This window comes from Xenopus laevis, chromosome 6S (assembly GCF_017654675.1).
Source record: "Xenopus laevis strain J_2021 chromosome 6S, Xenopus_laevis_v10.1, whole genome shotgun sequence".
In the NCBI taxonomy this organism is placed as follows: Eukaryota; Metazoa; Chordata; class Amphibia; order Anura; family Pipidae; genus Xenopus; species Xenopus laevis.
In genome coordinates this window covers 59,958,886-59,972,482 of record NC_054382.1, presented here as the reverse complement: position 1 = coordinate 59,972,482, position 13,597 = coordinate 59,958,886, and the positions used below count along the sequence as shown (strand labels likewise).

The following is a 13,597-nucleotide window of genomic DNA, read 5'->3' as shown; positions in this document are numbered from 1 at the left end:
TTCTAGGGGGAAATTAGATTTGCCTAGTACCCTAGATAAATATGACCAGTTAACCCTATCAAATGCCTTCTCTGCATCCAGGGATAGGAGCAGAGAAGGTGACTGAAGACGTATAGCTATAACCTTGGCGTATATTTTTTTTATCTGCATTCAGTAGACTGATTGGCCTATAATTTTGTACGGAAGATAAGTCTTTCCCAGGCTTAGGTATGGTTACAATCTGTGATAGAAGCATTTCCTTGGGAAAAGAACCCATAGGCTTCGTTGAAGGTGTTTGTTAGGTGTGGGAGTAACAGTGAGGAATACGGCTTATAATATAAATGCGTGAGCCCATCTGGCCCCGGGGCCTTATTACTAGGAAATGATGCTATTGCTTTCGAGACCTCCAAATGAGTTATAGGTCTTTTAAGCTGTTCCAAATGATTCTGATTAATTCGGGGGAGCTTTATGTTATCTAGGAATTCATCTATTCGCTGTAAAGTGGGTTCAGGAGTGGTAGGGTCGTCAGCTATATTATAAAGAGTTTTATAGAACTCTGCAAATCTGTTCCCTATTTTTTGGCCTGTCTAGTGCGCAGTTGGTGAGCTAAAAGCGTAGATGCTCTATTGCCCATCCTGTAATGAGTGGCTTTGATGAGCGTCAATTTACTTTGAATTTGTACCATCGCTAAATTTTGAAGTGCCTTCCTAGTTTCAGCAATTAAGACTGCTGTAGATTTATAAGGTAACTGTTTATGGTTTTGTTCCAAACTGTATAGTTTGTACAAAAGGGTGTGATATGGCATAGTCTTATCTTTTTTGTATTTAGATTTTTATGGGCATTCCATACACTAAATGTACTGCACTGGCCATTGTTGTTAAGGTTAAAATACTCCTGTATAGCCTTATTGATTTTTTCTTTAAACACGGGTCTGGTGATCAGTAAAGGGTTAAGTCGCCATTGGGCCCTAGAGGATCTCTGCACCTGGTCCGCTACAGATAACAGTACAGGGGCATTATCCGACCATGAAATTAGACCAATATGGGACTGTGCGATATAATCTAGCATATCTTTCTGAACTAGCATCAAGTCAATCCTCGAGTAGGATAAATGCACATGGGAGTAAAATGTGTAGTCCTTTTCCCCAGGATGATAAAGTCTCCATGAATCATAAAGCCCATATTTTTGTAAAAGGTTTTGAAATGAGGAGAGTTTCATCTTGTGTTGGCCTTTAGGATTAACTGATCTATCCAGTGCAGGATTAGGGACAAGGTTGAAATCTCCCCCCAAAATCAAAGACCCATGTTTCAAAGAGAGAATTTTATGCAATACCTTTTTAAGAAATGTAAGTTTAGGGGTATTCGGGGAGTAGATATTGACCAAAGTATATGGTTTCCGATTAATGTAGCAATTCAACACAATGCAATGACCATTAGGGTCCACATGGTGACTCACATATGAGTAAGCTAAGGATGAGTTTATCATTATTCCAACTCCCGCTTTTTTCTTATATGCTGGGGCAGAATAGAATATATTATATAATTTGTTTTTTGGAACACATGTTGTAGAAGGAGTAAAGTGTGTCTCCTGAATAAACACTATATCAGCCCTTTGCTGTTTGGCCTCATATAATAAAGAGGATCTCTTATAAGGGCTGTTTAGACCCTTAGCATTAATAGTTAAAACATTAAACGCCATCATAAAGATAATGTTGGATGCATAGAGTCACACATACAGAGTCACCAGCGAACCCGGTAAGCATAATACAACATAGTATAGACAAATTCCTAGGAAACGCATACCCGAGAGAGAGAGGGGGGGGGGAAAAAGAGAAGAAAGAAAACAATAGTAGAAACATATAGAAAAAGAAAAAAACATTATAATTATAAAGTTGGATACTTCCACTGAACCGTGGGGCCTACTGCCAGCAAATGGCCCTCAGGGTAAAGTCTGTATCAGGGGGTTAACCAAGCGAACAGTAACTTATTCCAATATACTTATCACAGCTCCCGGGAGGTATGACGAAAATAGCAATGCCCAGACGGACAAATGATAGAACTTGCTGTAAAGGGACAAAAGACCAGAGACAGAACTTCATCCCTCTTTCCCTACAGGCGGTAGATGAGGTAGGGGTTTTAAACCCCAAGTGCGGAGTTGTGTACACCCTTGTGCTGGGGTTAGGATATTGGTTGCAGCTCCTTCTTTCATAATCACCAGCCACAAAAGAAAACCCCACCTGTAGGGGATATTGTGCTGCCGAAGTACGGAAGTCGTTTCTTGGAATTCCCTTCTAGCTTGTAGAGTCATTGGAGACAAATCTGTGAACAGCTCTATGTTCTTATATCTCTCAGGCCTAGCCTCCGGATTCCTAGCCGTTTTCAGAAGCAGATACTTTATGTGGAAAAAATGCAGTCTGGCTACCGTATCTCTGGGTGCGAATTGTGGTGCATTCTTGGGTTTATACAGTTGGTGGATCCGATCTATGAGTAGAAAGTTACCTTCTGTAACTGAGTAGGCGGTATCTGCTCAGGGATGCCTCTGATTTGCACATTATTACGCCTGGATCTCTCTTCCATATTTATTAATTTGCGCTTAATGTCGATAATGGCTTCCTCTGATTTATGAGTCTCATCCACCAGATTATTGTGAGCACTCACCATTTCCTCCATCTTGTCCTCCAAGTCGCCAGTTCTGTTTCCTAAGGCAGTGATTTCGGACTTGAGCTCTTTGAGCATGTTTTTAAAGTCCATTTGCAGGTCTGCCCGAAAGGTAGAGAGCATATCTTATCTTGGAGGGAATAGGCTTCTCTGTGCCTGGGGAGCTTTGCTGCGACGCTGATTCCTCGGAATGCGTTTCAGCGCCATCTTGGATGGTATCCAGCTCCGTCTTTTTAGTGTAGAAAGAGGTGAGTTTGAGCGGAGATTGCTTTTTTTTCACCCTGCCCATAGTAGAAGTCGATCCGGAGGCACTGGAAGTAGAATGGGACTCTGTCCACTGCTTGTAACGGGGCAGAATAGGCTATTAGAGAGAATATCCCGGGAGGCGATGTGAAAGTGCTGCTACTGCATTGCGTGCTTAGGCCACGCCCAATTTCAGACAAATTTGATTAATTTTTATGATGAGGTAAGTAAGATGCTGGACAGTGGGGGAGCAGTAAATGTGAACTATTTAGATTATGCCAAAGCATTTGATTCCATGCTTCACAAGTGACTGCTTTCTAAACTAAGGTATGTTGGGCTTAATGAAGTCGTTTTCACATGAATAGGAAACTGGCTACAGTTCTTTTTCAGATTCTTGACAGTGACAGGATCAAGGTCAAAATAGGCTTTTTGCAATTGACTTATTAACAAAGAGGTTAAAATTTCTGACCACTCTTCCCTAACTTGTTGCTGCTCAACATTGGCTTGTTGAAGTACAGCATCAGGGCCGCTCCTGCCATGAGGCAAGGTGAGAACCTTCCAATATTGCGTGCACTTCCACAAACCAGAGATCAGCGGTGATTATAAGAATATCTTTATTTCCCCAACACTCCTCCTAATGTGTTTCGTGTGGTAACATACCTATGATTACGTCTGTTACCACACGAAACGCGTTAGGAGTGGTGTTGGGGAAATAAAGGTCTTCTTAAAATCACTGCGGATCTCTGGTTTGGAAGTTATACTTTAAAATGGCAAAGTCTTTATTAAGAAATAACTCTTCAGAAAAGGCAACAGGGCAACCATCCATCCAGCAGCGCTCGATTTCTCCTCCCTGGCTCTCTGCTGCTGGATCCTGCTGGCCGCTGATTCATGCTCCAAACTGGCAAGGTTTTCCCGATGTGCCCCAAGCCTGCCAATGCCTGAGTGTAGTGCCCTCACCCCCACAGCACGAGCCAACTTCACCATTGCCTCCTACTCCTGCCCTGCCACATACCAGGGCAGAGCTCCAGAGCCGGGGGAGACCAACCTCGCTTCCCTAGAGTCTGGAGAGGGGAAAGAGAAGGACTGTGCAAGGAGAAAGAGTCTCTGCTCTTATCCCACCCGGGCCCGCTAAATCGTTTCCAACTGTCAGTGTCTGACTCTGTGCTGCCCCAGCTGGAAATTACTGTCCGTGCGCAAAGAAGGGGCAAATGACTTCAAAATGTCTCGCATTCTGCTCTCTCCTACCTGAGAATAATTCTCTGTGTAAGTGTCACTGTAGCCGGCACTGCCTTCCACAGCATTCGGTCAGGTCCCCATGAAATACACATCCCATAATATTATCCTGCCCGACTGTAGCGCCCCAAGGGCCTGAACTCCAAGAATAATGAATGTGGCAGAAGCAGGAATGAGGCGAGTGTAGCACAAGACTTGGAGTCCAGGCTGAAACAAACGACTGAAACAACTGAAAGCCGCTGAAGTAGAGGCCTGGCAGAACATTAAAAAGGAGGAACCCCAGAATATGGTGATGTCCGTGAGTTAAAGATTTCAGGCTGTCATTGCCAGCAAAGCGTTTTCTACCAAGTATTAGAAATTAACATTTTATTTTCAGTTTTTTAATTTGTCCCAATTACTTTTGAGCCCCTGAAATTAAGTGATTGTGTTAAAAAAAGCCTTTTCTATTCCTCACATTTTAATGCAATCTTTTTGTTCAACCCACTGAATTAAAGCTGAATGTCTGCAGTTCAACTGTGCATCTGAGATGTTTCATTTAAAATTCAAAAGTTGTCTGTCCAAAGATGTATGGGCCTAAAGCTGGCCATAGGTGCAAAGATCCGATCGTTCAAATCCTCGAACGATCGGACTTCCCATCTCCCGACCTGCCATTAACCATTCCGATCAAATAAATTAGTAAAAGAACAGATCAGCCGATGTTCTGCCCCTGACAGTCTCCCACTGAAAATCGTCCAATCAGCAATACATGCATGCACCCTTTACCTCCAAATTGCTTCCAACGGCTTCCACTTTCCATCCGTTCAGTCAAACCACATCAATTATTGACAACACCAATCAGTAGTTTCTTTTCTTAAAATGCCTTTATTAGGACATGGGCTCTGACCCCAAACATTTGGCAACGTTTCAGACCAATGTCTTTTTTTCAAGCCACTTAGACAACACCTGTGCTGTTATTTATACATTGTATCACACTGGCCCCTAGAAGCCCCAGTAAATATTTATGGATATGTATATATGTTTATGGAAAATTTATTTTTTTCCCCAATGTTTATGCACCCGAATATTGGGGCCAAATAATGTAGATGGCCAAATAATGTGCTAATAAATTGTCAATTCATTGGTGTAATCAGTAGTCGGTGTCACTTGTGGTCAGTAGTCATTGACTTAGTCAGTGTGATTTACTGTAATTTTAAAACCTACCCTCCTGCATCTACTTTCTCATTCTACTATACCTTGCTATTGCTACATACATAAGTTACATAAGCTCTTATGTGGCAGAAGTTTTACAAAAGTTGCATTAATTGCGTAAGTTTTAACATTAGTTTTTATGTTGTTTACACAATTTTTGTAACTTGGTGCTATGCAGTCCGATCCCTCTTTGGCTCCGATTTTGACCAGGCCCGGGACAACGATTCCGCACCCCACCCCCCCGATGGTGGCCTAGCCTGTAGCTATACCGAGAATTATCAATAGACACAAATGCACACTTCCTACACTAGCCACATGTCTGCTCAGTTTGTCTACTGTAGTTCACGAAGATGTAAATATCCAGAGTAATTCTGCTCAAGGCACCTTGTCTACTTTTTTTTTTCTTGTTTACTCTATAGTGATATTGACAACACACACCCCAAAAACACACCTGCAATCTGTTGTGAACTGTATGATACTAGGATATGATCTCCTGCCATGAGCATTTTTTCAGTAGGCATTTCAGCTGCTCATATTTATCACCTACCAGATTTGAGATTTGTCTGTGGTATTTAAATTAAAAACCTTTAAATGCCCCAGGTTATGAATAGAAATTCTAAGACTGAAACTTTTTTTTTTCTCTTTTGAAACAGAAGCCGAAGCAATATTTTGTCTCGATGGATTTCTGGCTTGCCTCAGCAGCTTGCCAATCTTGGCTCAAGAAGCCCTCAACTTTCAGCCATAATTATTGATACAGTATACACTGCTGCAACCCGTTCACACATTGAGTTACTTCAGAGTCTTCAAACTGCAGCATGCCAAATCTACGGTAAAAAATCTTCTAACTATGATCTTTCCATTCATAGATGACTATTTTGTTTTAATTCAGAATGTTTAATAAGCATTTGGTTTTCGATGTCCTGTAGCTTTTTTTTTTAAATTTATCCTTTATATAACAGTGACATATTTACAGAGATTCTTCATCACCCCCAGAGATATCACACACAGATATGGGAGACACACAAAACTCAGATTTTTCTGATTTGTTTTTGTATGCGTTCAGTGTTGGTGTGACCATGTCTAAGCTTTGTGACATGTCAAGTGTGGGGGGATGTTATGTATTCATTTTAATATAGTAGAGCAGTGCTGTCCAACTTCTGTAGTACCAAGGGATGGATTTGTTTTTGGCCTACGTGGTGGTGTGATGATAATGGAAATTAATGTTTGCCACTCCCTTTATTAAACCACACCCACTTTAAACCACACCCACTTTAAACCACACCCATGTTATCACAAGAAATGTTTTCCTTTTGTGAGTTTGATTGACAGCACCCTTACCCAACTGCTGGTCATGACTGCTGACGTAATGTCAGCGGTAATGACATAGCGGAAGTGACGTTACCATTTGATATGTGCACTATTGTTTCACTGTAGAAATCCCTTGAAAAAGGAGTTTATACGAAATGTTGGGCTTTTTTTTAGGGTGGTTTTGTTCTGTTTTGGTCGTAATTTACCTAAAGAAATGTTCCTCTGCACCCACAATTATATACTTATGTCTCTAATCTTATATAAGTATGCCCTCCTCACTTTGTATTTTGTCATACTCTTAAACATGCAACAGAAGGAAGTTTTTTTTGGACCTCATTCAAATACCTTGGTTTCCTGCCTTTTGATTTTTCTCTGAGTGGGTTTTTTTTTTTTAAATAGAAAGATTGGCGCCTAAAACCTGGCAAGCAAAAAAAAATCGGCAGGAAACCGAGGTTTGTGAATGCAGAAAGAAACCATGCAAGATTGCATGTGGTTTCAGTAGTCCAAATGCTTGAGCATGAATGTTTAGCCCCTCCCAAGTGTATAAAATTAATTGTTAGCATTTTTATCAAGTAGTTGTTTTGATAAATGTGCCAGTTGTTTAAAATATTCCCTTCACTGTCAGGTATTTTCCTTAATTCAGATAATAAATGTGGCACTGCATTTAAAATATACAATTCCACATTTGATTGAACCTTAATGCAATGACATGTTATACAGAAGTCCTTTGCAGTCAACCTAAAACCATGTATATCATTATCAGAATTTTTTTTTTTTTTTTTAAATTTCCCTAACATAACAAAATTAGGCATGCTAATAACGGCTAGATACATTTTGGAAGACAAAAGTAGACACCAAAGTAACCAATGATCTTCTACTGGCAAAGTCTAAAGGTCACTATTCCATACTAATCCTTCTAGATCTCTCTGCAGCCTTTGACACAGTTGACCACACACTCCTCCTAGACATACTATACTCAGCTGGCATTCATGACACTACTCTTTCATGGTTTACATCTTATCTGTCTGACCGTTCCTTTAAAGTTGCCTTCTCTAACTCTACTTCTACCACATTCCCGCTCTCTGTCGGAGTTCCTCAAGGCTCTGTTCTAGGCCCCCTGCTGTTCTCGCTCTATAAAACTTCACTAGGAAAACGTATTCAATCGTTTGGACTTCAGTATCACCTTTATGCTGATGACACCCAACTCTACTTGTCTACTCCTGATCTTTCTAATTCTGTCCTTTCCCAAGTTACAGATTGTCTCTCTGCTGTCTCCTCCTGGACGTCACAGCGCCACCTGAAACTGAACCTTTCAAAAACAGAACTCATTATATTTACTCCAAGATCTTCCCCTGTCCCCCAGATATCACTCACAGTAAACAACAACACCTTTCATTCCACCACACAGGCGGAGTTCTCTTAGACTCACATCTGTCTTTTCACCACAAATTCAAACACTTGCAAAATCTTATCGTATTCAACTGAGCAACATTGCCCGAATATGACCGTATCTCAGTTCAGAATCAACTAAAACAATGATTCAGTCTCTCATCATCTCCCACCTTGATTACTGCAACCTACTCCTTGCAGGTATTCCAACAAGTCACCTTTCACAACTCCAATCTGTTCTAAATGCGGTTGCTAGACTCATTTGTCTACTTCACCGCTCAACATCAGCTGCTCCCAAATTCATGTCCCTTCACTGGCTCCAAATCTCCTCTAGAATCAAATTCAAATTACTAACAATCACATTCAAGGCCCTTAATAATCAAGCCCCTCCCTATATTTCAGCTCTGATCTCCAAATACACTCCTTCACGAAACCTTCGCTCTGCTTTTGATCTTAGCCTCACTTCTCCTCTCATCACTTCTGCGCATTATCGTGTACAAGACTTCTCTCGGGCTTCTGCTTTTCTCTGGAATTCTCTGCCTCTTGCTGTCAGACTTTTTCCTTTCCAAACTTTCAAGTGCTCCTTAAAGACCCACCTGTTTAAAGAAGCTTATTCAATGTACCTTAACTAACCAATCATTGCTGTATCATAAATCACAAAATTGTTTCTAAAATCCTAATGTCTCAATTGTACCCTAACCTTTAGTTTGTAAACTCTAATTTGTAGGGCCCTCTATAATCCTTTTGTACTCTGTAACCCTTGTTTGTTAGCCACCATTTATTCCGTTTGTTATAACTAAGATAAAGCACTGTATATCTTGTCTGAGCTATATAAGTAAATGATGATGATGATGATAAAAAAAAACCATCTGAAGCCTCTCCAATTTGCCTCAGAAGGGGAAAAATTCCTTTCTGACACCAAAATGGCAATCGGCCTAGTCCCTGGATCAACTTGTACTATGAGCTATCTTCCATAACCCTGTATTCCCTCACTTGCTAAAAAGCTATTGAATGTATCATCCTGTACGACTGAATTAGGGAGAGAATTCCACATCTTCACAGCTCACTGTAAAAAAAAAAACCCTTCCGAATATTTATGCGGAACCTCACTTTTTCTAATCGGAATGGATGACCTTGTGTCAGCTGGAAAGATTTACTAATAAATAAAGCATTAGAGAGATTATTATATGATCCCTTTATATATTTATACATAGTTATCATATCACCCCTTAAGCACCTTTTCTCTAGTGTGAACAATTTGGCCAGTCTTTCCTCATAGCTAAGATTATCCATAACTTTTACCAGCTTAGTTGCCCTTCTCTGGACCCTCTCTAATTCAATAATGTTTGAGCACTAGAGACCAAAACTGTACAGCATATTCTAGATGGGGCCTTACCAGTGCTCTATAACATGGATGAATAACCCCTCCTCTCGTGAATCTATGCCCCTTTTAATACAGCTCAAGACCTTCTTTTCCCTTGATGCTGCTGACTGGCATTGCTTTATAGTTTATTATCTACAAGGACTCCAAGGTCCTTTTCCATACTGGATTTGCCTAGTGCAGTCCCATTAAGGGAATAAGTGGCTTGGATATTTTTACATCCCAGGGACCCCACTAAGAACCTTACTCCAAGCAGAGAATGTACCATTAACAACCACCCTCTGTACCCTATCCTGTAGCCAATTTCCTATCCATGTGCAAACGACTTCATTAAGCCCATCAGACCTTAGTTTAGAAAGCACTCGTATGAAAGGCTTTGGTAAAATCCAAACAGATCACATCTACTGCCCCCCCTCCACTGTCCAGCATCTTTCTTACCTCATCATAAAAAGCAATCCGATTAGTCTGACCTGACCTATCCTTCATAAAGCCATGCTGATTGCTGTTCATAATGCCATTCACTAAGACAACATTTTGAAAGCCTTCAAATAATTTGCCCATCACATTCAAATTTACTGGCCTATAATTGCCAGGCTGAGATCGTAATCCCTTTTTAAATATGGGAATGACATCATCTTTTCTCTAATCCATAGGTACCATACCAGATGAAAGTGAATCTCAGAAAATCAGAAATGTATGTTGTGGGGTCTCTGTGCTTTCAGTGTGCTTCCTGTAGTGGAAAAAAATGTTGTTGCAAAATTTTGCCATTGTAGGAACTATACCCAACCTGTACCCATATCTTCTCGCTCTGTACACTACTTTGGGGCACACCTTTGCTTCCAACATAAGGAATATTCAGGAGTATTAGAGGAGTGTACTTTCCCACATTCAACCCTAACCTACAATGGTTGGTCAAATTACAACTCGAACCCAGCCAACCAGTGGTCAACCCACAGGTCACAATGGGTTTTGGGTCAACCCACACATCATTAATAAGCATCCTGAGAGGTTTTTCATACGAAATATAAATTTTTAGGGTTCATACCCTTATTGTGCAAAGGTACTAGTGTGAAGTATGATGTCGATTTTGGGTTTTCCTGCTGGGTCCACAGCTCGTTAGATGCGTGTTAATTTGGCTTTTCAACAGTAGAAAGAGTAGCCACCTCCAAAATAGTAACATATATGAAAAGGACAACTGGATACTCTTTTGAATCTTTTGAATCTTTTGGTGTAGTTTTCACTACATGTTTCAGACCACATGGGTCCTTCCTCCAAGCCTCATTCAGTATGCTATGTGAATCAACTTGTACGCTGCAAGGTTATCAAAAATGCAGATCACTGTTGATGAAACAGTATCCGTTACATAATCCCAATCATCACTATCTAAGCTGGCTATATGCTACCTCCATTTATTATAAAAAATGTTACAAATGGGTTACCCTTTTGTTCCTTATGTAGATGTTTGACCAACCGTTTCCATATTGGGGTATTCTGTGAAATAATGTGAAGTATAGATTTGTTAGTATATGTGCTCTGTGTGTAAAGAGCACAGCCACTCTGTCTTTTGCATAAATGGATATAGTTTTTAACAAAAAAAAAAAAAATTTGAACGTGCCAGCTGTGACAACTTCTACTGTGGGTGCTGTATCCTCTGCAGATGAGGTGCATCCTGCCACATGTATTAGTTTGGAGGCTCTATAAAATAGAAAACAACTGTGGCATGGTATGTACACCTAGTTTTTTATGCAGACAATACATACATTTCATATGTGGTGAATGTTACCAAATTTTTATAGCACCAGCATATTCCACAGCACTGTAGAATAAAAGGGTGTATACAATGAGCATACAGATTCACATACACAAACAACAAGTAACTAACTGATACAAGAGTAGCCTGCATAAACAAGCTTACAATGTAATTATTTGCCAGAGGTAAGGGATTACCATGGACTCCAATCTAGAGAAGAACACTGCAGATAAAGTGACAGGTGCTATTATGAAACAAATATAGAAGCTTTGGTGGAAATATAATTTTTACTAGATTTTACAATTATTATTTTTTTTTTTTTACTAGATTCAATACAATTGTAACTATTAATCAGGACTCTTGAGGAAAGTGTGGCTCACAGCTTAAAGTGGACCTGTCACCCAGACACAAAAATCTGTATAATAAATTAAACATGAAATCCAATTTCCATTTTTTATTAAAGCATTCATAGCTGGTGTAAATGCATTTAAAAATCTCAGCTGTCAACCAAATAGTCTGCCCCTCCTCTATGCCATGGGCATAGAGGCGGGGCAGACAATTACTTTCACTTTCCATTCAGCACTTCCTAGATGTCACTGCTCTCCACACATTCCCCCCGTTCTCTTTACCATTTATTTGTGTAGCCAGGGCATAGGAATGGACATCGGGTCCCTCAATCTGGTGCACAAACAAGATTCTGAGATGATGCAAGGCTTGCCTTAATAAGTGTCCACAAAATGGCTGCTGCCTGCTTGCTATCATTTTGAATTCCCAGACTGAAGGAAACGAGATTCAAATAATTTATATAGTGTAATTAAAGTTCATTTTGCTTGACTAATGTGACAAAATAGGATTTTGAATAATTTTTTTGGGTGACGGGTCCCCTTTAAAGGGGAATTTCACCTTCATTAACTAAACTGATATAAAACATGTAACATGGCCCTAAAACTCCCAGAAATGTGTCCAAACTTTCATAACCTGCCAAATTTTAAAATGGACATTATAATAAGGTGTGTGGTCATACAATGGGTGTGGTCAAACATTCCCACCAAGCTACAGGTCAGATCTTTTTAACCCTCTTTCCATTTGTTAAATGTTGGGAGGTATGCTTGTATAGATTTATTTGTCAACTGCCTTGGTTCATTTTATAGAATTTGAAAGGGATTCTGATCTGTCCAGGTGTTATCCCAGTGGGGAATCCTGCTATTGCCACCTTCATTTAATCAACGAAAAACAGGATGTTCTAAAGTCTGCTGTTCAGTGTATGAGCTGGGGGAGTGGTAGATTGATATGGGAAAGGGCACACAGGCAGAGAGCCAGGGGAGTTTCTGCCATTAGAAAAGGTAAGCACAGCTCTGTGTGTCTTAAGTCTAAAGCTGGCCATAGATGCAAAGATCCAATCGTACGAATCAACGTACGATCGGACTTTCCCATCTCCCGACCTGCCACTAACCATAAAGATCAAAGTCTTGCCATTCAGATCAGCCGATGTTCTGCCCCTGACAGCAATCGTAGGATAGTTATGTCCGCAAAGCTTGTGACCGTCTCCCTCTGAAAATTGTACGATCGGCAATAAACGCAGAGATATTACCCGCACCTGACAGAAATCTTCTAACCTGTCCAATCGGCCAAACGACCGATCTCCGCCAGACGAAAAATGTCGGGACTCTCCACACACGGTCCGAATATCATACGAATCCTCGATTCGTACGATCGGATCTTTGCGTCTATGGCCAGCTTAAGGATCAGGTCAGGCTAAAGCCTTTGTTCTGATGGTGGAGGGTTATAAAGCTGCCTATAGGTGTATCAACAACATATAACATCAGTAAGTACTTGACTGACATCTAACCCCTTATAATTTGTAACACAGTACACCATATTCAGAACTCCAAGGACCTGGAGATAAAACAAAGACTTAATGCGGCAATGCATACCTCCCAACTGTCCTGGTTTCTGTGGGACAGTTAGATTTTGACAGCTCAGTCCCAGATTTATTACTGAAATGTCCCAAGTTTCTCTCTGATTTCATGCACTAATGCCTGAGAAAGATGCATCGTTTCTGAAGCTTAATTAATATGAGGTTTTTTGGCAGAGAGCCCATAACACTGTTCAGCTGTACTTCCTATACATATATAACAATTTAAGATAAGCAGAGAAAGAATTGTAACAATTTAAGATAGGCAAGTCTCTTGAGGAAACTCACAGCTTAATGGGCTATTTGTTTCATTACCAAAACTGTTATAACACATAAAAATGCCTCTAAAACTCCCAGAAATGTGTTCAAATTTTCATAACCTGACAAATTTTGTAAAATGAACATGGTAATAAGAGGAAGTGGTCATGAAATGGGCATGGTCAAAAATTGTGCGGCTAATGTTTTTGTCCCTCTTTACATTTTTCAAATGTTGGTGTCCTATGATGTATAATATAAAAGAAACACCAATACCTTGATATGCTGCAACGGGCGTG

General features: G+C 40.3%; 1 protein-coding gene across 3 annotated transcripts in view; it reads left to right on the top strand.

The window, feature by feature from the left end:
• tex10.S (testis expressed 10 S homeolog) overlaps positions 1–13,597 on the top strand; it is an 87,572-nt gene that overhangs the window by 39,847 nt on the left and 34,128 nt on the right. For all 3 annotated transcript variants that reach the window (XM_041567211.1, XM_041567212.1, NM_001094814.1), the window contains 1 exon segment: positions 5,954–6,129. In XM_041567211.1, coding sequence (XP_041423145.1) covers positions 5,954–6,129 — 176 coding nt within the window.